We start from the raw sequence: 20,511 nt of genomic DNA, 5'->3' as shown, positions 1-20,511 counted from the left end.
CATGTCGAAAAAACGAGATGTCTGCCATGCCCCAAGATCTTATCAAAGCACAGTTCAATTATGTATGTATATACATTTATACATCTTCCGTATCCAACATCGTCCTTTAAGTCACACATATAAATACAAGGCACTTTTCGAAATTCAAATACTACGTGTGTCTATCATCTGTTTTCTACAAAAGGATCACGGATCAAAGCCACCGTAGATATAAGGCATGGCTCTTGCTTGAAATGGAGCACTTGTAACATCCCGACAGCCGGTCAATGGCCTGGTTGATACACGAGTGATGAGGAACATGGCGATAGTGATGTACTTCGCACTTTTTATGCTAATAATGCCTCTAAAACCAGTGTTTCTAAGTTTTTGATTCTCAAAAAGCTACTCCAGAGCTGTTAGCTCGAGGCTTAGGCGGATAGATACCAGACAGCTGAGGATAAGAGCTTGGCTACCGTTGCACACACTGCGATGGACTTTTTGTATGGTCACCATCAACGAAAGGGCAGTTCAAAATTGACGATGCCCTTGATGTTTAAATCTATCCTGAGAGGGAAACAGTTTGGGAAAGATCGCAACGCGTTCTCTGCAAAGCCACTTCATGGAACCGGTTTTGCTCAAAATTGGGGAGATACTCAGAACACAAGATTCAGCGGTCTCAGAATTCGTTTATGACATCTGTAGAAAAAGTTCTAACCTAGAACAGTTTCAGACCAAAATCGATGAGCTAGATGTGGATATTTCGCACGATGTGGCGTTCAAAGTGTATGATATCGCCAGAAGCAGGGATTTGGATTCCACAGCCAAAGTGGTACGCATTTTACATGATGCACTTTCTCTAGATGATCCCGTGGTGGCAGATTTTATTGTTGAGATATGTTCTAAATGCAAATCTCTCGAGGAGTTTACCTCAGAGTTGGAAGCTATGGATTGCGGTATTGAACCGGGTGTTTCGAGACTTTTATACGCAGCAATGGAGGAAGAAAAACCAAAACAGCGAAATCATGGGGCTCTAGGAATGCCTAACCAAAAAATACGATGGGACAGTTCTGGTAGCTGGGCAGACAGTAGCGGGCAAGACACAATTAGGACTGAAGCTAGCGTTGACGAAAGACCTATACTCGGGAAAGTCTATCCGGGAGTGGTGAAGAAAATCACGGCATTTGGATGTTTTGTACGCATTTTGGGAGTCCGCACTTATCGCAGTGACGGGCTTGTGCACATCTCGGAGCTTGCGCCCAAAAGGATTCGAGATCCAGCTGACATAGTATCCATAGATCAAAAAGTTTATGTCAAGATCATTAAAATTCAGGACAATGGGAAGATTTCGCTTCGAATGAAGAATATAGATCAAAGAACAGGAAGAGAAGAAGAGGCTAGCCAAGAAAGAGGAAGGAATACAAACAGGCAAGAAAAATCGACCCTTAAGAGAAAATTGACATCACCGGAGAGGTGGGAAATCCGTCAACTCATTTCCAGCGGAGCAGCGTCAGCGGAAGACTACCCAGAGCTTCAAGACACTTTTGAACAAGAGAGGGGGTCTTCCCAGAAACCTCTAGATAATGCAATAGAGGAAGTTGAGGTTGAGTTGAAAACAGACGACGAACCTCAGTTTCTGAAGGGCGAGGCAAGCGCTTCTCACAAGCTCGAAATGCCAAAGCTCACAAAAGTCCCACAAGGGTCTCTCACGAGGACAGCGCTAAGTGGTTCAAACTTGATGTCAGAACACCGGGCGGAAAAAATCCAGAAGAGTAAAGAGGTCGAGAATGAGCGGCGTAAACACAACCTGGTAGACGACCCCAGTTCCCGCCAATCGGATCTGAACTACAAGAATAAGCAAGATTGTCTATCAGCGTGGGAGCGCAGCAGAAATAAAGAGAACATTGAGTACGGTAAAAGAACGAGCTTACCGATCCAAGCCCAACGAGAGTCTTTGCCTGTTTTCAAGATGCGGGATCTGTTAGTGGATGCAATCAGAGACAACCAATTTCTAGTCATAGTGGGTGAAACAGGGTCAGGAAAAACTACCCAAATAACACAGTACTTGGATGAGGAAGGTTTCAGTAAAAATGGGATCATTGGGTGTACACAGCCACGAAGGGTCGCTGCGATATCTGTAGCGAAGCGTGTCGCCGAAGAGGTTGGATGCCGATTGGGCGAGGATGTGGGTTATACAATTCGATTTGAAAACGAAACTTCGAATAGGACGAGAATCAAATATATGACAGATGGTATGCTGCAACAGGAAGTTTTGGTGGATCCTCTAATGTCTAAGTATTCAGTCATACTTTTAGATGAGGCCCACGAAAGAACTATTGCTACTGATGTTCTGTTTGCACTTTTGAAAGGGGCAGCTGCCCGAAGGCCAGATCTAAGAATCATAGTCACATCTGCGACATTGGATGCTGAAAAGTTCTCCGCTTACTTTTTCAATTGCCCTGTGCTGAAAATACCAGGAAGAACGTTCCCGGTTGAAGTTCTGTATTCGCAATCACCGCAGCTGGATTACATAGAGACCACGCTGGATACGGTTATGGAGATTCACATCAACGAGGGAAGGGGCGACATTCTAGTCTTCTTGACAGGTCAGGAAGAAATTGATACATGCTGTGAGGTCTTGTATGAGAGGGTGAAGACACTAGGAGATACCATCCAAGAGTTATTGATCTTACCTGTTTATTCGGCACTACCGAGTGAAGTCCAATCAAAGATTTTTGAACCCACTCCACCTAATTGTCGAAAGGTGATATTTGCCACTAACATTGCAGAGACATCTATCACTATCGATGGTATTTTTTACGTTGTTGATCCTGGGTTTTCAAAAGTAAACACGTACAACCCTCGCATGGGAATGGAACAACTCATAATATCGCCCATCTCGCAGGCTCAAGCAAATCAACGTAAAGGACGTGCAGGTAGAACTGGCGCTGGTAAGTGCTATAGGCTGTATACAGAATCAGCTTTTCTGAACGAAATGATGCCGAACACTATTCCAGAGATCCAAAGACAGAACTTGTCCTATACAATCCTCATGTTAAAAGCAATGGGCATCAATGATTTGCTGAATTTTGAGTTTATGGACCCTCCTCCACGGGTTTCTATGGTTGGTGCTTTAGAGGATTTATACAATCTTCAAGCCTTGGACGAGGAGGGAAAGCTATCTAAACTCGGTGCCTTGATGTCTCAATTTCCGATGGAGCCAGCCCTTTCAAAAGCACTTATAGCATCTACCAGCAGAGGCTGCTCTGATGAGCTGTCAACGATAATATCCATGCTGTCTGTGCAAAGCGTATTTTACCGACCTCGAGATAAGCAACAAGAAGCAGATAATAAGAAGGCCAGATTTCACCATCCTTATGGCGATCACTTGACGTTGTTGAATGTCTATAACAGGTGGCGGGACGACAACTTCTCGAAAACTTTTTGTGTTAACAATTATCTGCATGAGAGACATTTGAAGAGGGCAAAGGATGTTAAGCTGCAACTTGTGGGCCTCTTCAAAAAATTGAGGCTTTCTATTTCAAACAGCAGTGGAGATGTCGATGTGATCCGCAGCACGCTAGTTTCTGGATTTTTCAGAAACGCTGCCAAGAGGGAGTCTCAGACAGGTTACAAAACAATATCGGATGGCACTTCTGTCGCTGTGCATCCTTCAAGTTCACTATTTGGAAAGGACTATGATTACGTTATTTACCATAGTCTGGTTCTGACGACTCGAGAGTATATGTCTTTCGTCACCGCCATAGATCCGCGTTGGCTAGTAGAAAGTGCACCTCACTATTATAAAGTTTCTGACGGCGAGAGCGAGTCCCGAAAGAAAGCAAAAATCGTTCCACTGCACAATAAATTTTCCCAGAACCAAGATTCATGGAGACTAAGCTCACTACGCCAAACAAAGGAAAAAGCTTTAGGAATTAGAAGGTAAGGCTTATTATTAACCCACTGAAGTAGATTTCAAACTATGTTGCTGTTATCTGGGAGTGGTTTTAGTACTTATTCTGATTGGTGGCGATGGGCTACAAAGTTTTGGCTTCAGCGTCTGACAACTCCTTACAATTCAAAGGCTTGACTCTCAAGTAACAGTACCCAACTGTGCCGGTACAATATTCACAAGAGAGATCTGGAATCTTCCGGGACCAATGACCAACTAACACAAGGTGTTACGATAAGAAAGAATCAAATCAGGCATGAAAATGACTAAACTTGCCGAACTTCAAAGGTTGGAATTTTGACTTTGTTATTGACTTGAGCTCTTTTTATAATATCCAGAAAGTAACTTCCACTCAAAGAGTGCTCTACAGGTGGCCCCATTTTCGAAGCTACGGGTCAGTCACTTTTGTCGTTTAGTACTCTTTTATATAAAATATACTGACATTTGTTCAAGTTAAAGGTCCTGATCAAGTTAAAGACTCAAACAAACCATTAGCATCACCATCAAACTGATGCTGGTAGGCTCAACAAAGCTGGCGGCCAATTCTCACATAGCTGTTGTTGGAGCAGGAGTAGGAGGCCTCTCATTTAGCTATTTTCTGGCCAAATTCAGACCAGATGTCAATATCACGATTATAGATGGTTCCAAAAGGACCGGTGGGTGGATCAATTCTGCTACAATTGAAGACAAAGAGAAGTTACCAATTCTTATCGAAAAAGGCCCCCGCACTCTGCGCGGGAAGTCGGAAGGAACTACATTAATTGTCGACACACTGAGCTCACTGGACCAGAAAGAATTTGTCTACTACATCGAAAAAAACTCTGTGGCAAACCGCAAGTTTTTGGTCGACAAGGATGATTCATTAGTTCAGGTGCCTTCGTCTTTTGGGTCCTTGGTCAAATTTTTGAGAAATTCGCTAAGTCGAGATTTCGTTACTGGTCTTTTGGCAGAACCATTCCGCAAATCTCGTATGTATCCATGTGAGGATGAGAGTGCCTCTGATTTTATCAAACGACGGTTTGGAAGTGAACTTGTTGGCAACAACATTTTCAGCGCCATATTCCATGGTATTTATGCCGATGACATTAAGCAGTTAAGTGCACAACGAACATTAGCGCCTCTTTTGGCTCTAGAGGCCAAACATGGGTCATTAGTAAAGGGAATGCTTGGTACCAGCACGAATGAAAAGAAGTCCGACCTGCCCGAGGCTTTGGCTCAATATCAGAAAAGAATGGGTAAGGATCTTAAAGAGCTATCTGAATTGTACGGCCAGTTGCGCAAGCTTCCAATGATTGGTTTACGCAATGGACTTGAAAGATTCCCGAAAGCGTTGTATATGGCACTGCAGAAAAATCCAAAAGTTCAGTTTGTTCTTGGTCACCCGGTTTCGCAACTTGAGACAGACGGGAATGGCAAATGTCAGATATCGCTTGCAGATGGGCACCAACTGAGGGAGCTCGAGCATGTCCGGTTAACCAACACGCCAGCAGTCATGGCTACAATGACTCGAGACAAGCAGCTTGCGCAACTGCTGCGACAAGTGAAAGCCAATACCGTTGTGCTTGTAAATTTCTATCTCGCCAAAACCGATCTTCTGGAACAATACCATTCTTTTGGGTATCTTGTTCCGCAATCGAATAGCAACAAGGAGCAACTGCTGGGCGTCATTTTTGACTCGGTGATAGAGCAGAACTTCAAGCCATTGGCACCGCAGCATAGCTCCTACGATCAGCGTGAGCCCCAGAAATTTACCAAGTTTACAGCCATGGTGGGAGGACACTATCTAAGCAAGCACAGCTTACGAGAAGAGTCTTACTACGTGGAGCAAGTGAAAAGCGCACTACTGCGGCACCTAAAAATCTCACAGGATCAGCTAGATCGCGGATACTGGGAAGTCACAATGGCCACTGATTGTCTTCCGCAGTTTTTCGTCAACTACAACCGGTGGGTGGCTGAAACAAAGACCAAATTTGCACAAAACTTTGGACCGCGTCTCTCCTTGGGCGGGATGGCCTTCAGTAAAGGTCCAGGCGTTCCTGACGTCGTTATGGATGGCTTCCAAGACGCCGATGCCCTGTCTGGATAGATATCATGATACACGAAACTTATATCAATAAACTAATATAATAAGTATGAACTGACCTTTCATCATCAACATCAACCTCCGCGCTTAAACCTGGATTTAACTGAACGTACGACAAAGCTGGAAGACTTCAGGTAGATACCCTTTGAACGTCTGCGGAAACCGTCACACATTTACGCTGTGCACCATGCCCGCTGCGAAAAAACGAGCTTCGGAGCCTGTTTCGTCGTCTGAAAACGCAAAAAAAATGAGCCCCGACGAGCCAATTCAATCAGAACCCAAGAAATCGTTGTATGTTAACAATCTCAACGATTCTGTAAAACTGCATACACTACGCGAAAATTTGTTTTTGATCTTTTCGACGTTTGGCGAGGTGCTAGAGGTTAAAGTCTCAAAGGCAACGCGAGGACAGGCGTTTGTGGTGCTTAAAAGCATTCAGGAGGCCAACCTAGCCATGATTTCATTACAGCATGAATCGTTTTTTGGGAAACCTTTACGGATAGCCTTTGCACGCACAGATTCCAACTTGGTTAAGCCTTAAAGAGAATCCTAACCGCCGCGTCACAAAATCATATTAGTGATATACTCATGTGACGAGTAACTTCCAAAATGTACTCGTGAAAGCACGTGCACCAACTTCGAATTTTACACCCATTCCCCCCGCATCAACGCATCACCAGCAGCATCCGCAGTTTTGTTCCGTACGGCCCCCGGCTTTTGTGTCAATGTAACAATATAACTTGCGACATTGGGGAAACCGGATCGCCCTTTGTTGCAGGCATGTTAGGCATGACTGACAGCTTTTCAAGACCAGACGACTTGGGGCATTTCGGAAGGAGTATATAAAGGACGACAAACCGGGCCATGGACAAGTTCACCCTTTTAGAACGGTTATCGAAAAATGAGCGTTCATGAAAGCGATAATTACATCAGCTTGGCCGAGCTGGTGGAGACAAATCTTAGTTTTCGGCCTTTGAAAGAAGAATTGTCTCAATACGATGCCAATTCACCAGAATATATTTCTGCATTGATCGATGCGATGCCCTTGACAGAAAATACGAATTATCGAAGTTTTTTGAAGAAACAATCGGTTCCTATTCCAGGGTCTGAACTGAACCCCGGTTATAGCGCTGTGTACCGCAGTTCGCTTAGTCCCGACCACTTGGTCTCGAGCATGCACCCGCAATTGACCACTTTTTTCGATCTGTTCAATTTTGCTGTCAAACGTTTCCCCGACCGCGACTGTTTGGGCCAACGTGTGCCTTTGGATGGGTCCGGAAAGCTTAGCGATCACTATGTTTTTGAGAGCTACCAGGAAATCCAGAAACGCAGTCGGAATCTCGGAAGCGGGATCATGACGGTGGTAAATTTGAAACGCCAGCGCAAATTTGACGTAAACGATTTCATAGTCAGTTTGTGGTCGAGCAACCGCAAGGAGTGGATTATCGCTGATCTGGCATGCCAGGCTTATTCGGTTGCGAACACCGCTTTGTACGAGACCTTAGGGGTCGGCAGCTCGCAATATATCCTCAACAGCACCGAAAGTCCCGTTCTCATCGTGTCCAAAGTCAAAATATATGCTATCTTGGACTTGCTGCCTCAATTGCCCCATTTGAGCACCGTGATTTGCATGGATGACCTCAGTTCTGACGAGCTCAGTCAGCTCAATGGACCTCTTCTACCGCGTTCAACTAACGAAGCTGGAGAACGCATTTCAGTTTTAACCCTCAGACAGGTGGAAGAGATTGGTGCGAACAATGACGTGCCAATTATTCCTCCGAAGCCTAGTACATTGTACACCATCTCATTTACGTCAGGCACTACGGGAACTCCAAAGGGCGTTCTTTTGAATCACAGTCACATCGCCGCTGGAATCACTTTTGTAATGAGCATTTTCCGAGTACCGCCCCAAAAGCGCGGCAAACAATTATACGATATGTGCTTTCTTCCTCTCGCACATATTTTTGAAAGAATGATTGCGGGCTATGTATTGTCGTCTGGAGTTGGTCTAGGCTTTTTACACAAGGCGGATCCCGCAGTTCTGGTGGAAGATCTCAAAATTCTGAAACCCGACTCCTTTTCTCTTGTACCAAGAGTGTTAACCAAATTCGAAGCTGGTATAAAAAACGGTCTTCGGGGAGACTCTGTTTCAGCTCTTACTAAAAACGTCGCGACGAACATATTGGATCAAAAACGTACAAGGTTTCAGACCCGCGGAGGACCTGATCGCTCCATTATTAACCAAGTGGTCTTTCATAGGGTTTTAATCGACAAGATCAGAGATTCATTAGGATTGACGAATGTTTCTTTTTTGGTAACGGGGTCTGCACCAGTCTCCAACGACACCCTTTTGTTCATGAAAAGTGCCTTGGACACTGGGATCAGGCAAGGCTATGGATCAACAGAAACTTTTGCTGGTATATGTATTAGCGAACCTCTTGAAAAAGACTCTGGAACTTGCGGAGGTATGGCCATTTCAACAGAATGCCGTCTCAGATCAATACCAGAGATGAAATACGACGCAGAGCGTGATCAGAAAGGTGAAGTTCAGTTGCGGGGGCCCCAGATTTTCGCTGGCTATTACAAGAACCCCGAGGAAACGCGGAAAGTGTTAAGCAAAGACGGATGGTTTTCTACCGGCGATGTGGGCTACATTGATGCTAAAGGACGTCTTTCCATCATTGATAGGGTTAAGAACTTTTTCAAATTGGCTCAAGGAGAATACATTGCACCTGAAAAGATCGAGAATTTGTATCTGTCGTCCTGCCCTTACATTTCTCAAATTTTTGTTCATGGCGATTCTTTCAAGCCGTTCTTGGTAGCGGTTTTAGGGTTGGATTTGGAAACGTTCGAACCTGTGCTGAAACAGCGGTTACCAGCGTTAAAACGTTTTCATGGTCAGGACATCATAAAATTATTGAATGATAACCGTGAATACAGAAAAGAGGTTGTTAAAATGATGAACAGTGAATTAACGGGTCTTCAGGGTTTTGAAAAGATCAACAATATTCTAGTTGGTTTGGAACCTCTCAAGGTGGCTGATGACACCATCACTCCCACTTTTAAAGTAAAAAGAGTGAACGCCGCCAAGAAGTATCACCAAGACTTAAACAGGCTTTACGAGGAAGGTTCCCTAATCAAGGTAGAGAAATTGTAGCGCTTTCATCAAATATACATTCCTTGGCATAATGGTAGCATACATATCAAATATTTAATTAAGTAAAGTCTGCTGGTAAATTTGCCTTCCGATACAAGTACGAAATTGGTTTTTTCGCGTCCGTCAAGAATTCTTCCAGGATCGCAATGCATTCATTTAAAGTCTTGCCTCTTTTCATTCCCGTTTCAATAGCCCTTATGATTATCAGTCGCCTACTATATTTCTTCTTAACATTTTTGCGTAGGTTAGCTCTCCACCGTGTCGAGAAGGATGATTCCAAAGACCGAATAGAAACTCCTTTGGAGCCTATCTTATGATATTCGTTCCAAACTTCACTGACTGCGGTATACTTCTCAGAAAACTGTATGCCCCATTTGTCTAAAATATCGCGTTCATCCAATTGAGAGGATGGTGTAGGAAGACCATTGGATGGGATGTTATAGGGAGTTGCAGGTGTGTTTAGTCGTAACGGTAAAATTGGAAATTGACGTGTATGATTGTTTGGGCAAAAATCAAAAGAGTTGCTCTGTTGCGTTCCAACGCCTGCTCTGGCCTTTTGAGGATGAGCCAAGACAAAATCGTTTGAGAAAGTTCGTTTTTTTAAATTTTGGGTCATCGCATCATTGATGAGCGATGTAATGTCCTCTCCAATTGAATTCTGATCATAGTCCTTTAACGCCAAGGGTGGCAAGACCCCTTGCGGATACGGAGTCGTGAGTCGAGTAGTAAGCTCGGCATTAGAGTCTGGAATCCCTTGGTTTAGAGATGATAAGTCAACAAAACCTTGGAAATTAACCTTCTCTGCGTTACAATTGTTGTTTGTATTGGAAATGTAGGATTGTCCTTCCTTAGGTGTGACGGCTGTAGGCGTGTGTTGTGCAATACTCGATTCCGAATTTGAACTGGTTTCTGCCGCGTTCAGCAGTGAAGTCACGTCATCAAAGTTGCGAATTGCTGCGTGTTCTTCCTGTAGACTCGAATAATTGGTGTCGGTAACAGTCTCCAAGTCAGTCATCGTGGTTCGCAGTCGTTTTCTGACCATTTTTTGAAATAATTCACGCTCAGTTTTTTCGTGCAACAACTGACCCTTAAGAGCCTGGACTTCCTGTTGCAATGCCTCCATTTTCGATCTCATTAATTCCATTGCCTGGGCACAACCTTCAGGAGTTAAAGAAGCTTTTGGGAAAGTTTGTTGGGCGCTGGTCATTCCTCAAACGTTCAAATTTGGAAAAAAAGGGACGCGAAATTGGGTTTCTTAATACAGAGTCTCAAAGCAGTACGCCTGGAAAAGAACGGTTGTTACTCTTCGCGATGAAATAATTAGAAAAGCCTCTAAAAGCCGGTTCTTGGGTGGGAGGTTTTTTTCCTTTTGGACAACTGAGGTAGCACTATGAGCGTCCAAAAGTGTGTTTTAGAACACTTCCAGGATGTTGCGTCCTCTCTTTCTCTAGGTTGAAAGACCTGGGCCAATAATCAAGCAGCGTCTACTGCAAATGAGAAGTGCTATTTTACCGTCGCGACAGCCGCAAGCGGCGGAGTTTTAAAGAGCACACACTAACGGGAAAGTGCAATGGTTAAATCGCGTATTTCTAGTGGAGGGTTCAGCGCACTGTTGGTCCTGTTGCAGGTGGTATCCACCCGTCTTGGTTCCGGATAAACTTGGAGCTTTCAGGGAAATTCGTTGTGGTTCTTGTTTTCCAGGTAGATATTGTTAATTTAAATGAAGAGCCATCCGTATGGTGTGACCTAGAGTCAGTTTTCCTTGAGGTGATCATCGAGGTGTGACTCAAGGCTTGGGTCGAGGTTTTTGGCGGGTGACTTCTCGACAACTGCAATTGTTCAATACTAAGTTGTAGTGAGATCAATGGTGGCTAAATTGTGACCGGGTAGGGCGTTTGTCACAATACGCACGCTCCAATTCTGTTCACAAGGCAAAAAATGACGTTGTGTAGTTTAATGAACCCTTTCCTTTCCAAAAAATTCCACCGCTTCACTTGTGATATCACTAATGGTAGTTTAGAATACCAAATTTGAATCATTGCGGTTGTAGTGTTACAACTCAGTTTTGGTTTTGACACACATCTTTTCACCAATTTTTAGGTTCCTTAAAAGCGACATTTCTGTACGATAATTACATGAATCGAAAGCCACGATTCGCCAATTTCGCATTAACTACATGTTTTTTGCATTCAGTGATCCTCTCCCACTTTTATAGGTGTTCAAGGTCAGAATTCTCGTTGTTTAACTATTCATTCTTATTTATCTGTTTTGACTTAAACCTGTAATATTAAATTAATATCACCAAATTCGTGATGCGTCAATCAACACTCGAGATCCATAGGGCTTCCCAAAACGATTACGAAAATTCTCCGGTTCGGTGCTCTCCTACAAGGTAAATGACATTATGAGCGGGGTTGGTGAATCGCGATCGGAATTGTTGGGGTGGTTGAACGAACTTCTACGGCTTAATTACGGCAAAATCGAGCAATGTGGCACTGGTGCTGCATATTGTCAAATTGTGGATTCGATATATGGGGATGTTCCAATGCATCGAGTGAAGTTCAATGCAACGGCAGAATACGAGTTTCTAACGAATTTCAAGATTTTGCAGAGTTCTTTTACCAAACATCGACTTGAAAAAACCATCTTGGTTGAAAAACTGGTAAAATGTAGGTTTCAAGACAACCTGGAGTTCTTACAATGGCTCAAGAAATTTTGGTTCCAAAACAAGGACGAAAGCTTGTACGATGCAGAATCGAGGCGCAAATATCGGGCCCCAGCACTTCCTGCGGGACATGGGGATGGAGTTCCGGCTTCGAGATCAATCTCGTCATCTACAGGTGGTTACCACCAGGGCGGCGGATCGAGTTCTTCTGCTCCAACAAGTATGGTTAAAAAACGTGTGAATGGACCACTGCGAAATACAGCGTCAATGGGATCTGCAAGATTATCCACCACAGGCTTAATGTCACGCAAATCATCAGCGGAGCAACAAGCACATGTCGTGGGTCTCCAAACAAAGCTTTCGCAAGCTCAAAGCAATCTCGAAAGTACGGAAAAGGAAGTCGGTCAATATAGAGAAGCAATTGCAATAATGGAACGAGAACGCGATTTCTATTTCGGTAAGCTACGGGACATTGAAATCCTGTCGCAGTCCACCAAAGACCTCTGCAAAGAAGGCGTGTATTCTAGCGATCCTCAGGAACTCGTTCGGTTTTTGAGTAAAATTCAACAAATATTGTACGCTACGGAGGAAGGATTTGAAGTAGCCATCGATGAATCTAGCAACAATCACAATGGTTCTCCAAACCCTTCTGCAAACTCGAATAATATAGCTGCTTCCACAGTGCAAGAAGCAGTAAACCAACCAGCACACAACTTGATCATTGACGAGGAAACTTTTTGACCCAATGCTTTGTCAAAAAAAAAAAAGTTATCACATCACCTTACTTTACAGATTTTGAATGTTATTTACAGGTCAAGTTATAATTTCTTTCATCATTAGGCCTTCTTATGCATTTACCACATTTCCGTTGCTATTCTTTGGATCCAGGTATTTTTCAAATGCCTCATTCCGCTCTGGAAATGGTCGAGGTCCTAATAACCTTATCATGTCCTCCCTGGTTATCACCTCTTTCTTTAACAGTTCTTGAGCGACTTGTTCCACGTTTTGGCTATGTTCGACCAGGAGCTGTTTGCAAGCCTGATGGGCATAGTCAACAATTTTCTTTACCTCTTGATCAATCTTGCGCGCGGTCTTCTCGCTGAATGGTTTGTTGACTTGAACACCACCGGCATCTTGATCATAAGCGACATACCCGATAGTGCGGGACATTCCAAGTTTAGTGACCATTGCCTGAGCCATATTTGTGACTTTCTTGAAGTCGTCGTGCGCTCCGCTGGTGACGAAGGGGAAATGCAGTTCTTCAGAGACTCTCCCCCCTAAAGCCATCACCATGCGATGTTCAAATTGCTCCTGAGTAACAAGATATTGGTCAGGAGGTAAGTACTGAGCATAACCTAAAGCACCTTGGCCCCTAGGAATTATACTCACTTTCAATAGCGGATCTGCGTGCTGTAGGTACCAGCCACAGACTGCATGGCCAGCTTCATGGTAAGCGACAGTCTTTTTCTCTTCCGGAGAAAGAACTCTTGACTTCTTTTCCAGACCAGCAATGACTCTTTCAATGGCTTGTTCGAAATTTGAAAGCTCGACAAATGGTTTTTGATGCCTAGCTGCGATCAAAGCAGCTTCATTGCATGCATTGGCAATGTCAGCGCCGGCAAACCCTGGTGTTAGTGCGGCAAGTTTACCTGCAAGCAGTTCCTTTTCGGCTGGTTCGCCATACTTAGGGCTCAAATTTAGCTTTTTCAGGTGTACTTGGTAGATAGCTTTGCGGCCTTCGACGTCAGGAGCATCGATCTGAATGTGACGATCGAACCTTCCAGGTCTCAACAATGCGCCGTCCAGAACGTCTGGTCTATTAGTGCCTGCCAAAACAACAACTTGATCACTCGTACTGAAACCATCCATCTCTACCAACAACTGATTAAGTGTGGCCTCACGCTCGTCATTTGATCCACCCATGGCACCACCTTTCCCTCTTTCTTTCCCGATGGCATCAATCTCATCGACAAAAATGATGGAAGGTGCCATTTTTCTGGCGTTTTCAAATAGATCGCGTACACGGGAGGCACCTACACCGACAAACATTTCGACAAATTCAGACCCAGATACTGACAAAAATGGAACACCAGCTTCACCAGCCGTAGCCTTAGCAAGTAAAGTCTTTCCGGTACCTGGTGGGCCAGAGAGAATAGCACCGCGGGGGATTTTGGCTCCCAACGCACGATACTTATCTGGTTTTTGTAAGAAATGCACAAACTCCATAATTTCGGATTTGGCTTCAATACATCCAGCAACGTCTTTGAATTTCACCTTGATATCTGTTTCTTTGTTGAAAAGTTTGGCCTTGGACTTCCCAACGCCAAACATACCTCCCATGGGACCACCTCCACCAGCTCCACCCATAGAGCCCGAAGCTCGTCTCGTGATGAAGTATAAACCTCCCAGTAAAATGATGGTAGGTACAAAGGGGAACAAGTACTGCAGAATGGATGCTTTTTCGACGTAGGTGACGGGGATTCGTTCGTTGGGCGGTATTTGCAACTTATCTTGAATTTCATCGATCTGTTGTTCAAAAACATCCACGGACCCTATGGTGAACGCTACTACGGGTGAAGTATTTGGCCTAGAGAAGAAACCATTCCCACTACCCAGGGAGTCCATGGCCTGTGGTACAAGTTCTGCTTCCACCATTTGCTTGTTAACGACATACATTTTTTTCACCAGACCCTTTTCAAGATATTTGCTTTTAAATTCCTGAAGCGTCAGCGCCGGGCCATCTTCCAGATCCGAGGTGGGAGACGTTAGCAGATGAACCAAAAAAGTGAGTCCTGCTGTTAGATAGACGGTTTTCATAAATTGCGGTGATTTAAAGTATTCGCTCAAAGTTTTGAAGTCATCTGTGTCGCGATCTTTCTTGCCATCTTTATCATTTTTGTTGCGATTTTCACCTTGCGAATCCTTATTTGGCGGCTTTGAATGCTGGTATCTGACACCAGAGAAGGATCCAACTTTAGTTGCTGTCCTGTAGCTGTTGTAGAACGGTATTTGAGGTAGTTTTTTCACAGTTACAACAGATCGGCCTCCCCTGCCCGAGGCAGAGAAGAGTATGTTGCGAAGCATTCGGGATAGTATGATATAGGAGTCTGGGGTTGGGACTGGAGTTGTGCAGTTAGGTCGCAACCTTAAGTTGGCAACCTGACTTTAGAGATGGATCATTAATTTATTTTCGCCACTGGTATTACTTTGTACGTTATGACGACTGGAGGTTTGGGTAGATGGATGGGTAGAAGACGTCGTAATTTGGCGACGACTGCGGAGTTGAATTTACGATGAATGAGAGATTCGAAATGGATTGGTGTGGGCAGTGACTAGCGAAGCGTTTCAAGTCATGGCGAGCTTAAATACAGATGGGATTTATTCACACAATAAGGCTTGGGAAAGTTTTGAATTTCTGGTTAACAGAGGAGTTGCAGTGAATTTGGCTGAAGCGTTGGCATTGGTCTTCGAATATTGTGTAAAATGAAGATTTGAGGAATTATTCAGATGAAGTCGTTGCATCGGACGGTCAATTTTGGAGGGTGTTCAGACTGTTTTTCTTTTGGCGAACGACATGGCGATTCTGCAATGCAGATTAGTCATTGCCATCGTTCTCTTGCCGCTCATGCGACTCTCAATCTAGAACCCGAAGTTGTCTCCTTGTCGCCCTGTCACTAGACATGCACAATGGGTAACAAGAAATCTCAAAATTCCAACTAGTATACTGTCATGTCATCTGAAGGTTACTCGTAAATGTGTGCCTTCACACGGAAATGCCTTTGAGTAAACCTATCATGCGCCAGGTAAGTTACATGTTCCTTACTCAAGAGCAAGCTTTTACTTACCCATTGCAACTGAATAACAAGCAGCACTTACTTGGGTTACTCATTGCACAATGCTTGTCCTGTGACTCTGTCACGTGACTCCTTCCGACAAAAGACAATTGAGAGCGTCAGCTATCGATGGTGAATAACAGCGATACGGCTGTGAATATGGAAAAACCACTTTGGATCACTTTAAGCTATCCGACTTCTCTCCGTTTCCCTTCCTCCGCTTTCACAGATATCACTTTCTTCCAATGTGTCACCACCACCAGCCAAAAGCCATTATTCAAGAGGATACGTCATTCGTATACTGTGACATAAATTACTTCGCCTTTTAAACCCTTATCACCGTGAAACAAACGTTTGTTCCCACCTGGATATGGTCACTTGCGCATAGTTCATTCAATACAGCAGTTTCTTGTAATTCAACAACCCATTTTGTAAAGAGGTACCTTGTAGGCCATTGTCGGTGTTGTGGGTCATACGTATTGGTGGTATGTTTTAGGTGATACGACGACGGTTACGGTTACGTTGGATACAGTCCCTAAAAAAGGCTTAACGCCGCAGCTTCGAGAATTTCCTTAAGTCCTTTTCATCTGATTGTCCCATTTTCTTTTCAGATTCCGCGTCTAATTCTGTGCGTTGCTAAATGGGCATTGTCTCGATTCGCGTGTGAAGAATGGTCCAAAGACTATTCTATTTCTTTTCGTTTGGTGTTTTTTTTGGGTTTCGGGGAAAACTTGGGGAGTTTCGAGCTAGCCGAGGAACCTTGCTGCATCCTGCATCCTGTATCCTGCACGGCATACAGCTGCATGGAAATCCTACCCGCACTGCATAAGCCTCGGCTAAGTATGAAAATAGAGGTGAAGTCACATGACTCGACACAAACGCTGCCCATTAGTATTCGTCGATTGTCTTCCAACAGGATCTTGATGGGTCGCGCCATCAGGCTAGTTTAAGCATTGAATAGATCGTTGTACTGTCCTACACTTACTAACACTATATGCTACTGTTTGTTTGTCGAAAACAAATCAGTTGTCATTTCTGATTAATCCATGTCCCCATTAATGTGTGTGATGATGATATGATGATGACGATGATGATCATGATTATGATGTGTCTTGCTCGCAGAAGAAACGGGAAAGAGGGGAGTAAAATTCAAAAAAACCGCCGCATTATTTCATGATCATCGATCGATGTGGGTAACGTCTCTCTGCGGGGATTTCTCACGTACAAGACCGGCTGTAACAATGAGAAAAAAGAATTATCTTGAAAACTGGTCTCCCGCTTTGATGGCTTTACGCCTGCCGTCCCCGATTTTCCCAAACTTAACGAAGTTGAGTGTCTGTGCGAAGCTTGCAAAACTCACAACCGTCTTTGCGTTGTCTCTTGCCCGCACGACTCTTGCGAGGTATGTACTTGTAGCCCGGATACCGTAGACGATGAGCCTCTTTTTCCTGCAATGCGAGATTCTGCCAGTAACTGCGTTCGTGATCCTGCAATTCACGCCAACGCTGTCCGATTTCCCGCGAGATCTGCGAATTGGTTTTGAAAGACACGTCTGAAGATCCAGACACGGCGCCGTTACTTTCTGGCGTACCAGGCGTTGTGGCTGGTGGAGTGTGGTCCGTGTGGCGCGATGAGTCTTTGGAGAACAATTGTTGGTGCATATGTTGGCGAAACAAGATGAACGCGTTGCGGGGCCGCGGGATGTGATGGCCTGTTTCAGTGTTGTTGCGACACACGCATTTCAAAGGTCCTTCGACCATCATCGCGGCGGTCGTGGCATTGCTGCTTGACATTGGAGGTGTCAAGCCGGAAACCTCCAGCAGCGACGTTGACGACGACCGTGAGGGCGCAGGTGACAGCTGGTGTTGGTGTTGGTGCTGGTGCTGGTGCTGGTGCTGGTGTTGATAGTGGTGCAGATTGTGAGCCGCAAGATCAGCGGCCGATGCACGCGGAGTGGGCAATCCCACTATGGCAGCAGTGCCACAGCTGGTAGGAGCGATAGTAGTTGCTCCCACGTGACCCAGCAGCGGCTTCTCCGTGAATAGTGATGATGGAGAAGTCGTCGTCGACGACGAAGAGGATGGTGCGCACGTGACCGGGAATGCTTGTAATAGAGCACTAATGGAGGGCAATCGAACACCGGTTTGATTCATGATTGTAGTATTGTTATGATTGATTTTTGTCGTTTCTGTTATTTCTTGACAGCGTTTCAAGTTGCGAGAAGGAATGTTATAACGAGGATATACGTTGATACGAGTCTACCAGTCCAGTGATAATGACACGCTCCACACACTTTCTCTCTGATTTCTCTCTCTCTCTCTTTCTCTCTCTCTCTCTTTCTCAACCACTTACCACACAAACAGTCTTTCGTTATCCTGTTTGTGAATTCTTGTTAGTAGTTCAGCTCTTGCACTTCCACTCGGGAGATAATGCACCGTCCGATTTGCCCTTTTGTTGGCCTCCTCTGACGCGCGAACGACACCCTTCCGGGGTTTGGACATTTGCGTTCCAGTTTCCTCTTTATATACAAAATGCACAATCGGGTCGAGGGGGCCCACCAAGGGTGGTATCCCACCGATCGGATATAAAACACAAACACCATAATGCCTATGTGTGCCACGGCTGACAATGCTGCCCGTAGTGCTGCATGCATGCATGCAGCGCATGCATGCTGGCCGTGCATGCGGCCAGACAATGGGCCTCGGCGCGGACGTGCCCGGACATTTACGAGGTCCAAAGGGAGAAAAAAAGCAATGAGGGGGGCGAGCGGACAGGGCGTGTTTCGGGCATAAGCCCACCAACCCGCCGGGTGGATGGGGCCGCGGGCAGGCCAAACGTGAGCGAACGCGCGCGCAATATTACGGGACACTAATGGCGCGAGCACTCAAGAGAGCTGTTGAAACACGACGGGGAATACTCGGGTGTTTTTTGTATGGAACGGAGGGAGCGCTGTGTACGGGCAGCCCCGTTTACGACAGCGCTTGTATCATTGGGCTGTGCTGGGTATTAACAATTTTGGGCGGGTCTTGGCGACTGCGTAAGCCACAGAAGGGTGAAAGAATTCATCTATAGTGGCACGTACGTGAACACACACACACACACACACCTGTGACAGTGGCGGGCATAAGTCACGTGCTCGCGGGTCTCAAAAAATCACCCTGCGGGATCCGACAACACAGGTCATAGCATGTCCCACACACACATCGCACAGCAACTCAGAGAAGCACCAATGGTAATGCATAGAGACGAGAGGGACTAGCGAGGTTGTAACTAACAACATAGAAACAACAATCACAAAGCGATGTTGCGATGAGAACTGGCTCCATGGGATCAACGAACCACTTTTCGCCGTGGAACACATATGCAAATGAATTGAGGACTCCTTGGGTGTGTGGGTGTGTAACAAGACTACTCGAACGAGATCACGTGTAGTGTTGAATGTCCTATCGTGACTTGACACACGTGATATCACGCCTGACGGGTCATTTCTCACAGGAATGAAAAATTTAGAACAATACAATACTACCATCCATCCAGTCCACGTCCATGGATGGTCGGTCAATTAAGAGTGTTGTCCAAATTCTGATCTTACTCCCAACCAACCCCACCATGTTCAAACGTGCTTTTTGCACTGGGCATCGTGCCTTGCAACAGGCATCGAAATCGCCTGCGTCAATCTCGCATCCGGACCCCGAGTTTCTTGCCAAATACTATCCGAAAGAAATCGTCAAGTCCATACAGCTGGCGCAATCGGTCATTCCTCCCAGCACCAAATTCCAAGTTTCAGAAAATGTGGAGTTCGCCCCGGGCTACTTGGACGATTTCTCCAAGATCGATTCCTACTGGGATTACAAACCAGGTACGCCGCATCTGCATTCGTTTGACGCTTCCACGCAATATACATTTGACGATATAAGTCAACCGCTTCCCAACGGGAGGGTCATAGCCCCTGGAGCTTCTCTCCCTCGTCCCGACGGAACCAGAAACTCTGCCACAGCTGATATCGCCCGCGGCCTTCAACGGCAAACTGGTATCAACCCCGATTTCGTAACCCGCAAACTAACAATGCGTCCATTGGTGATGAAGCGGGTCTCGAATCAAACCGGTAAGGGTAAGATCCCAAGTTTTTACGCTTTAGTGGTGGTCGGAGACAAAAACGGTATGGTTGGTTTGGGTGAAGGTAAATCAAGAGATGAAATGTCCAAAGCGGTTTCCAAGGCCCATTGGGACGCAGTGCGTAACTTGAAGGAAATTCCTCGTTACGAGAACAGAACTATTTACGGAGACGTTGATCACCGCTACCACGGTGTCAAGCTGTTTCTCAGGTCCGTCAAGCCGGGTTTCGGTTTGCGAGTGAATCATATCATTTTCGAGATTTGTGAGTGCGCCGGAATCAAGGATTTGAGCGGGAAAGTCTACAAAAGTAGGAATGAGATGAACATAGCAAAGGGTACTATCGAAGCCCTCACAGAGTCCCAGAAGACGCTGGACGAAATCGCATTGGGGAGAGGTAAAAAAGTAGTCGATGTCAGAAAAGTATACTATTCCAGCTGATCAGCTATTTGATCTTTTTTGGGCCCCAAAAACTAGCATTAGACAATCCGTGTATATAATAGGACAAGTACCCAACAAAAGGGTTTATTGACGTTTCAATTACGAATCTGACTTGCAATCGTCATTAAATTTGTAGACTCTGTTGCCATCAAGAACTTTCATTATAACATGGGAAAAGAAAAAGGTCATAGTTGAAGCAACAAAGCGTTCCTATTGCGCCAAACACTGCATCAAAAGCTGAAATTGGTGAACAGTTTCTACATCATTTCGGTTTGAAGAACCTTTCTGTCT

At 45.1% G+C, this 20,511-nt stretch overlaps 9 protein-coding genes across 9 annotated transcripts; 6 read left to right on the top strand and 3 right to left on the bottom strand.

Moving 5' to 3' along the window:
* Window positions 1-598: 598 nt before the first annotated feature.
* Window positions 599-3,922, top strand: PRP22 (LALA0S01e08856g1_1; the record flags this gene model as incomplete). Its single annotated transcript, XM_022774511.1, has 1 exon — window positions 599-3,922. The coding sequence occupies one exon, from the start codon at window positions 599-601 to the stop codon at window positions 3,920-3,922; it is 3,324 nt and encodes a 1,107-aa protein (XP_022626600.1).
* A 517-nt stretch (window positions 3,923-4,439) lies between these two features.
* HEM14 (LALA0S01e08834g1_1) lies at window positions 4,440-6,014 on the top strand (the record flags this gene model as incomplete). Its single annotated transcript, XM_022774509.1, has 1 exon — window positions 4,440-6,014. The coding sequence occupies one exon, from the start codon at window positions 4,440-4,442 to the stop codon at window positions 6,012-6,014; it is 1,575 nt and encodes a 524-aa protein (XP_022626599.1).
* Window positions 6,015-6,198: 184 nt separating this feature from the next.
* MSL1 (LALA0S01e08812g1_1) lies at window positions 6,199-6,552 on the top strand (the record flags this gene model as incomplete). Its single annotated transcript, XM_022774508.1, has 1 exon — window positions 6,199-6,552. One exon carries the CDS (start codon window positions 6,199-6,201, stop codon window positions 6,550-6,552), a length of 354 nt encoding a protein of 117 aa, XP_022626598.1.
* Window positions 6,553-6,912: 360 nt separating this feature from the next.
* On the top strand, window positions 6,913-9,168 carry FAA2 (LALA0S01e08790g1_1; the record flags this gene model as incomplete). The annotated part of the gene is made up of 1 exon (XM_022774507.1): window positions 6,913-9,168. One exon carries the CDS (start codon window positions 6,913-6,915, stop codon window positions 9,166-9,168), a length of 2,256 nt encoding a protein of 751 aa, XP_022626597.1.
* A 58-nt stretch (window positions 9,169-9,226) lies between these two features.
* LALA0_S01e08768g (LALA0S01e08768g1_1) lies at window positions 9,227-10,375 on the bottom strand (the record flags this gene model as incomplete). Its single annotated transcript, XM_022774506.1, has 1 exon — window positions 9,227-10,375. One exon carries the CDS (start codon window positions 10,373-10,375, stop codon window positions 9,227-9,229), a length of 1,149 nt encoding a protein of 382 aa, XP_022626596.1.
* Window positions 10,376-11,572: 1,197 nt separating this feature from the next.
* Window positions 11,573-12,574, top strand: BIM1 (LALA0S01e08746g1_1; the record flags this gene model as incomplete). Its single annotated transcript, XM_022774505.1, has 1 exon — window positions 11,573-12,574. One exon carries the CDS (start codon window positions 11,573-11,575, stop codon window positions 12,572-12,574), a length of 1,002 nt encoding a protein of 333 aa, XP_022626595.1.
* A 105-nt stretch (window positions 12,575-12,679) lies between these two features.
* On the bottom strand, window positions 12,680-14,917 carry AFG3 (LALA0S01e08724g1_1; the record flags this gene model as incomplete). Its single annotated transcript, XM_022774504.1, has 1 exon — window positions 12,680-14,917. One exon carries the CDS (start codon window positions 14,915-14,917, stop codon window positions 12,680-12,682), a length of 2,238 nt encoding a protein of 745 aa, XP_022626594.1.
* Window positions 14,918-16,985: 2,068 nt separating this feature from the next.
* ROX1 (LALA0S01e08702g1_1) lies at window positions 16,986-17,819 on the bottom strand (the record flags this gene model as incomplete). Its single annotated transcript, XM_022774503.1, has 1 exon — window positions 16,986-17,819. The coding sequence occupies one exon, from the start codon at window positions 17,817-17,819 to the stop codon at window positions 16,986-16,988; it is 834 nt and encodes a 277-aa protein (XP_022626593.1).
* Window positions 17,820-19,275: 1,456 nt separating this feature from the next.
* Window positions 19,276-20,220, top strand: MRPS5 (LALA0S01e08680g1_1; the record flags this gene model as incomplete). The annotated part of the gene is made up of 1 exon (XM_022774502.1): window positions 19,276-20,220. One exon carries the CDS (start codon window positions 19,276-19,278, stop codon window positions 20,218-20,220), a length of 945 nt encoding a protein of 314 aa, XP_022626592.1.
* Between the last annotated feature and the right edge of the window lie 291 nt (window positions 20,221-20,511).

Source organism: Lachancea lanzarotensis, scaffold LALA0S01, assembly GCF_000938715.1.
Source record: "Lachancea lanzarotensis genome assembly LALA0, scaffold LALA0S01, whole genome shotgun sequence".
Classification (NCBI taxonomy): Eukaryota; Fungi; Ascomycota; class Saccharomycetes; order Saccharomycetales; family Saccharomycetaceae; genus Lachancea; species Lachancea lanzarotensis.
This window is presented reverse-complemented; position numbering and strand designations above follow the sequence as displayed.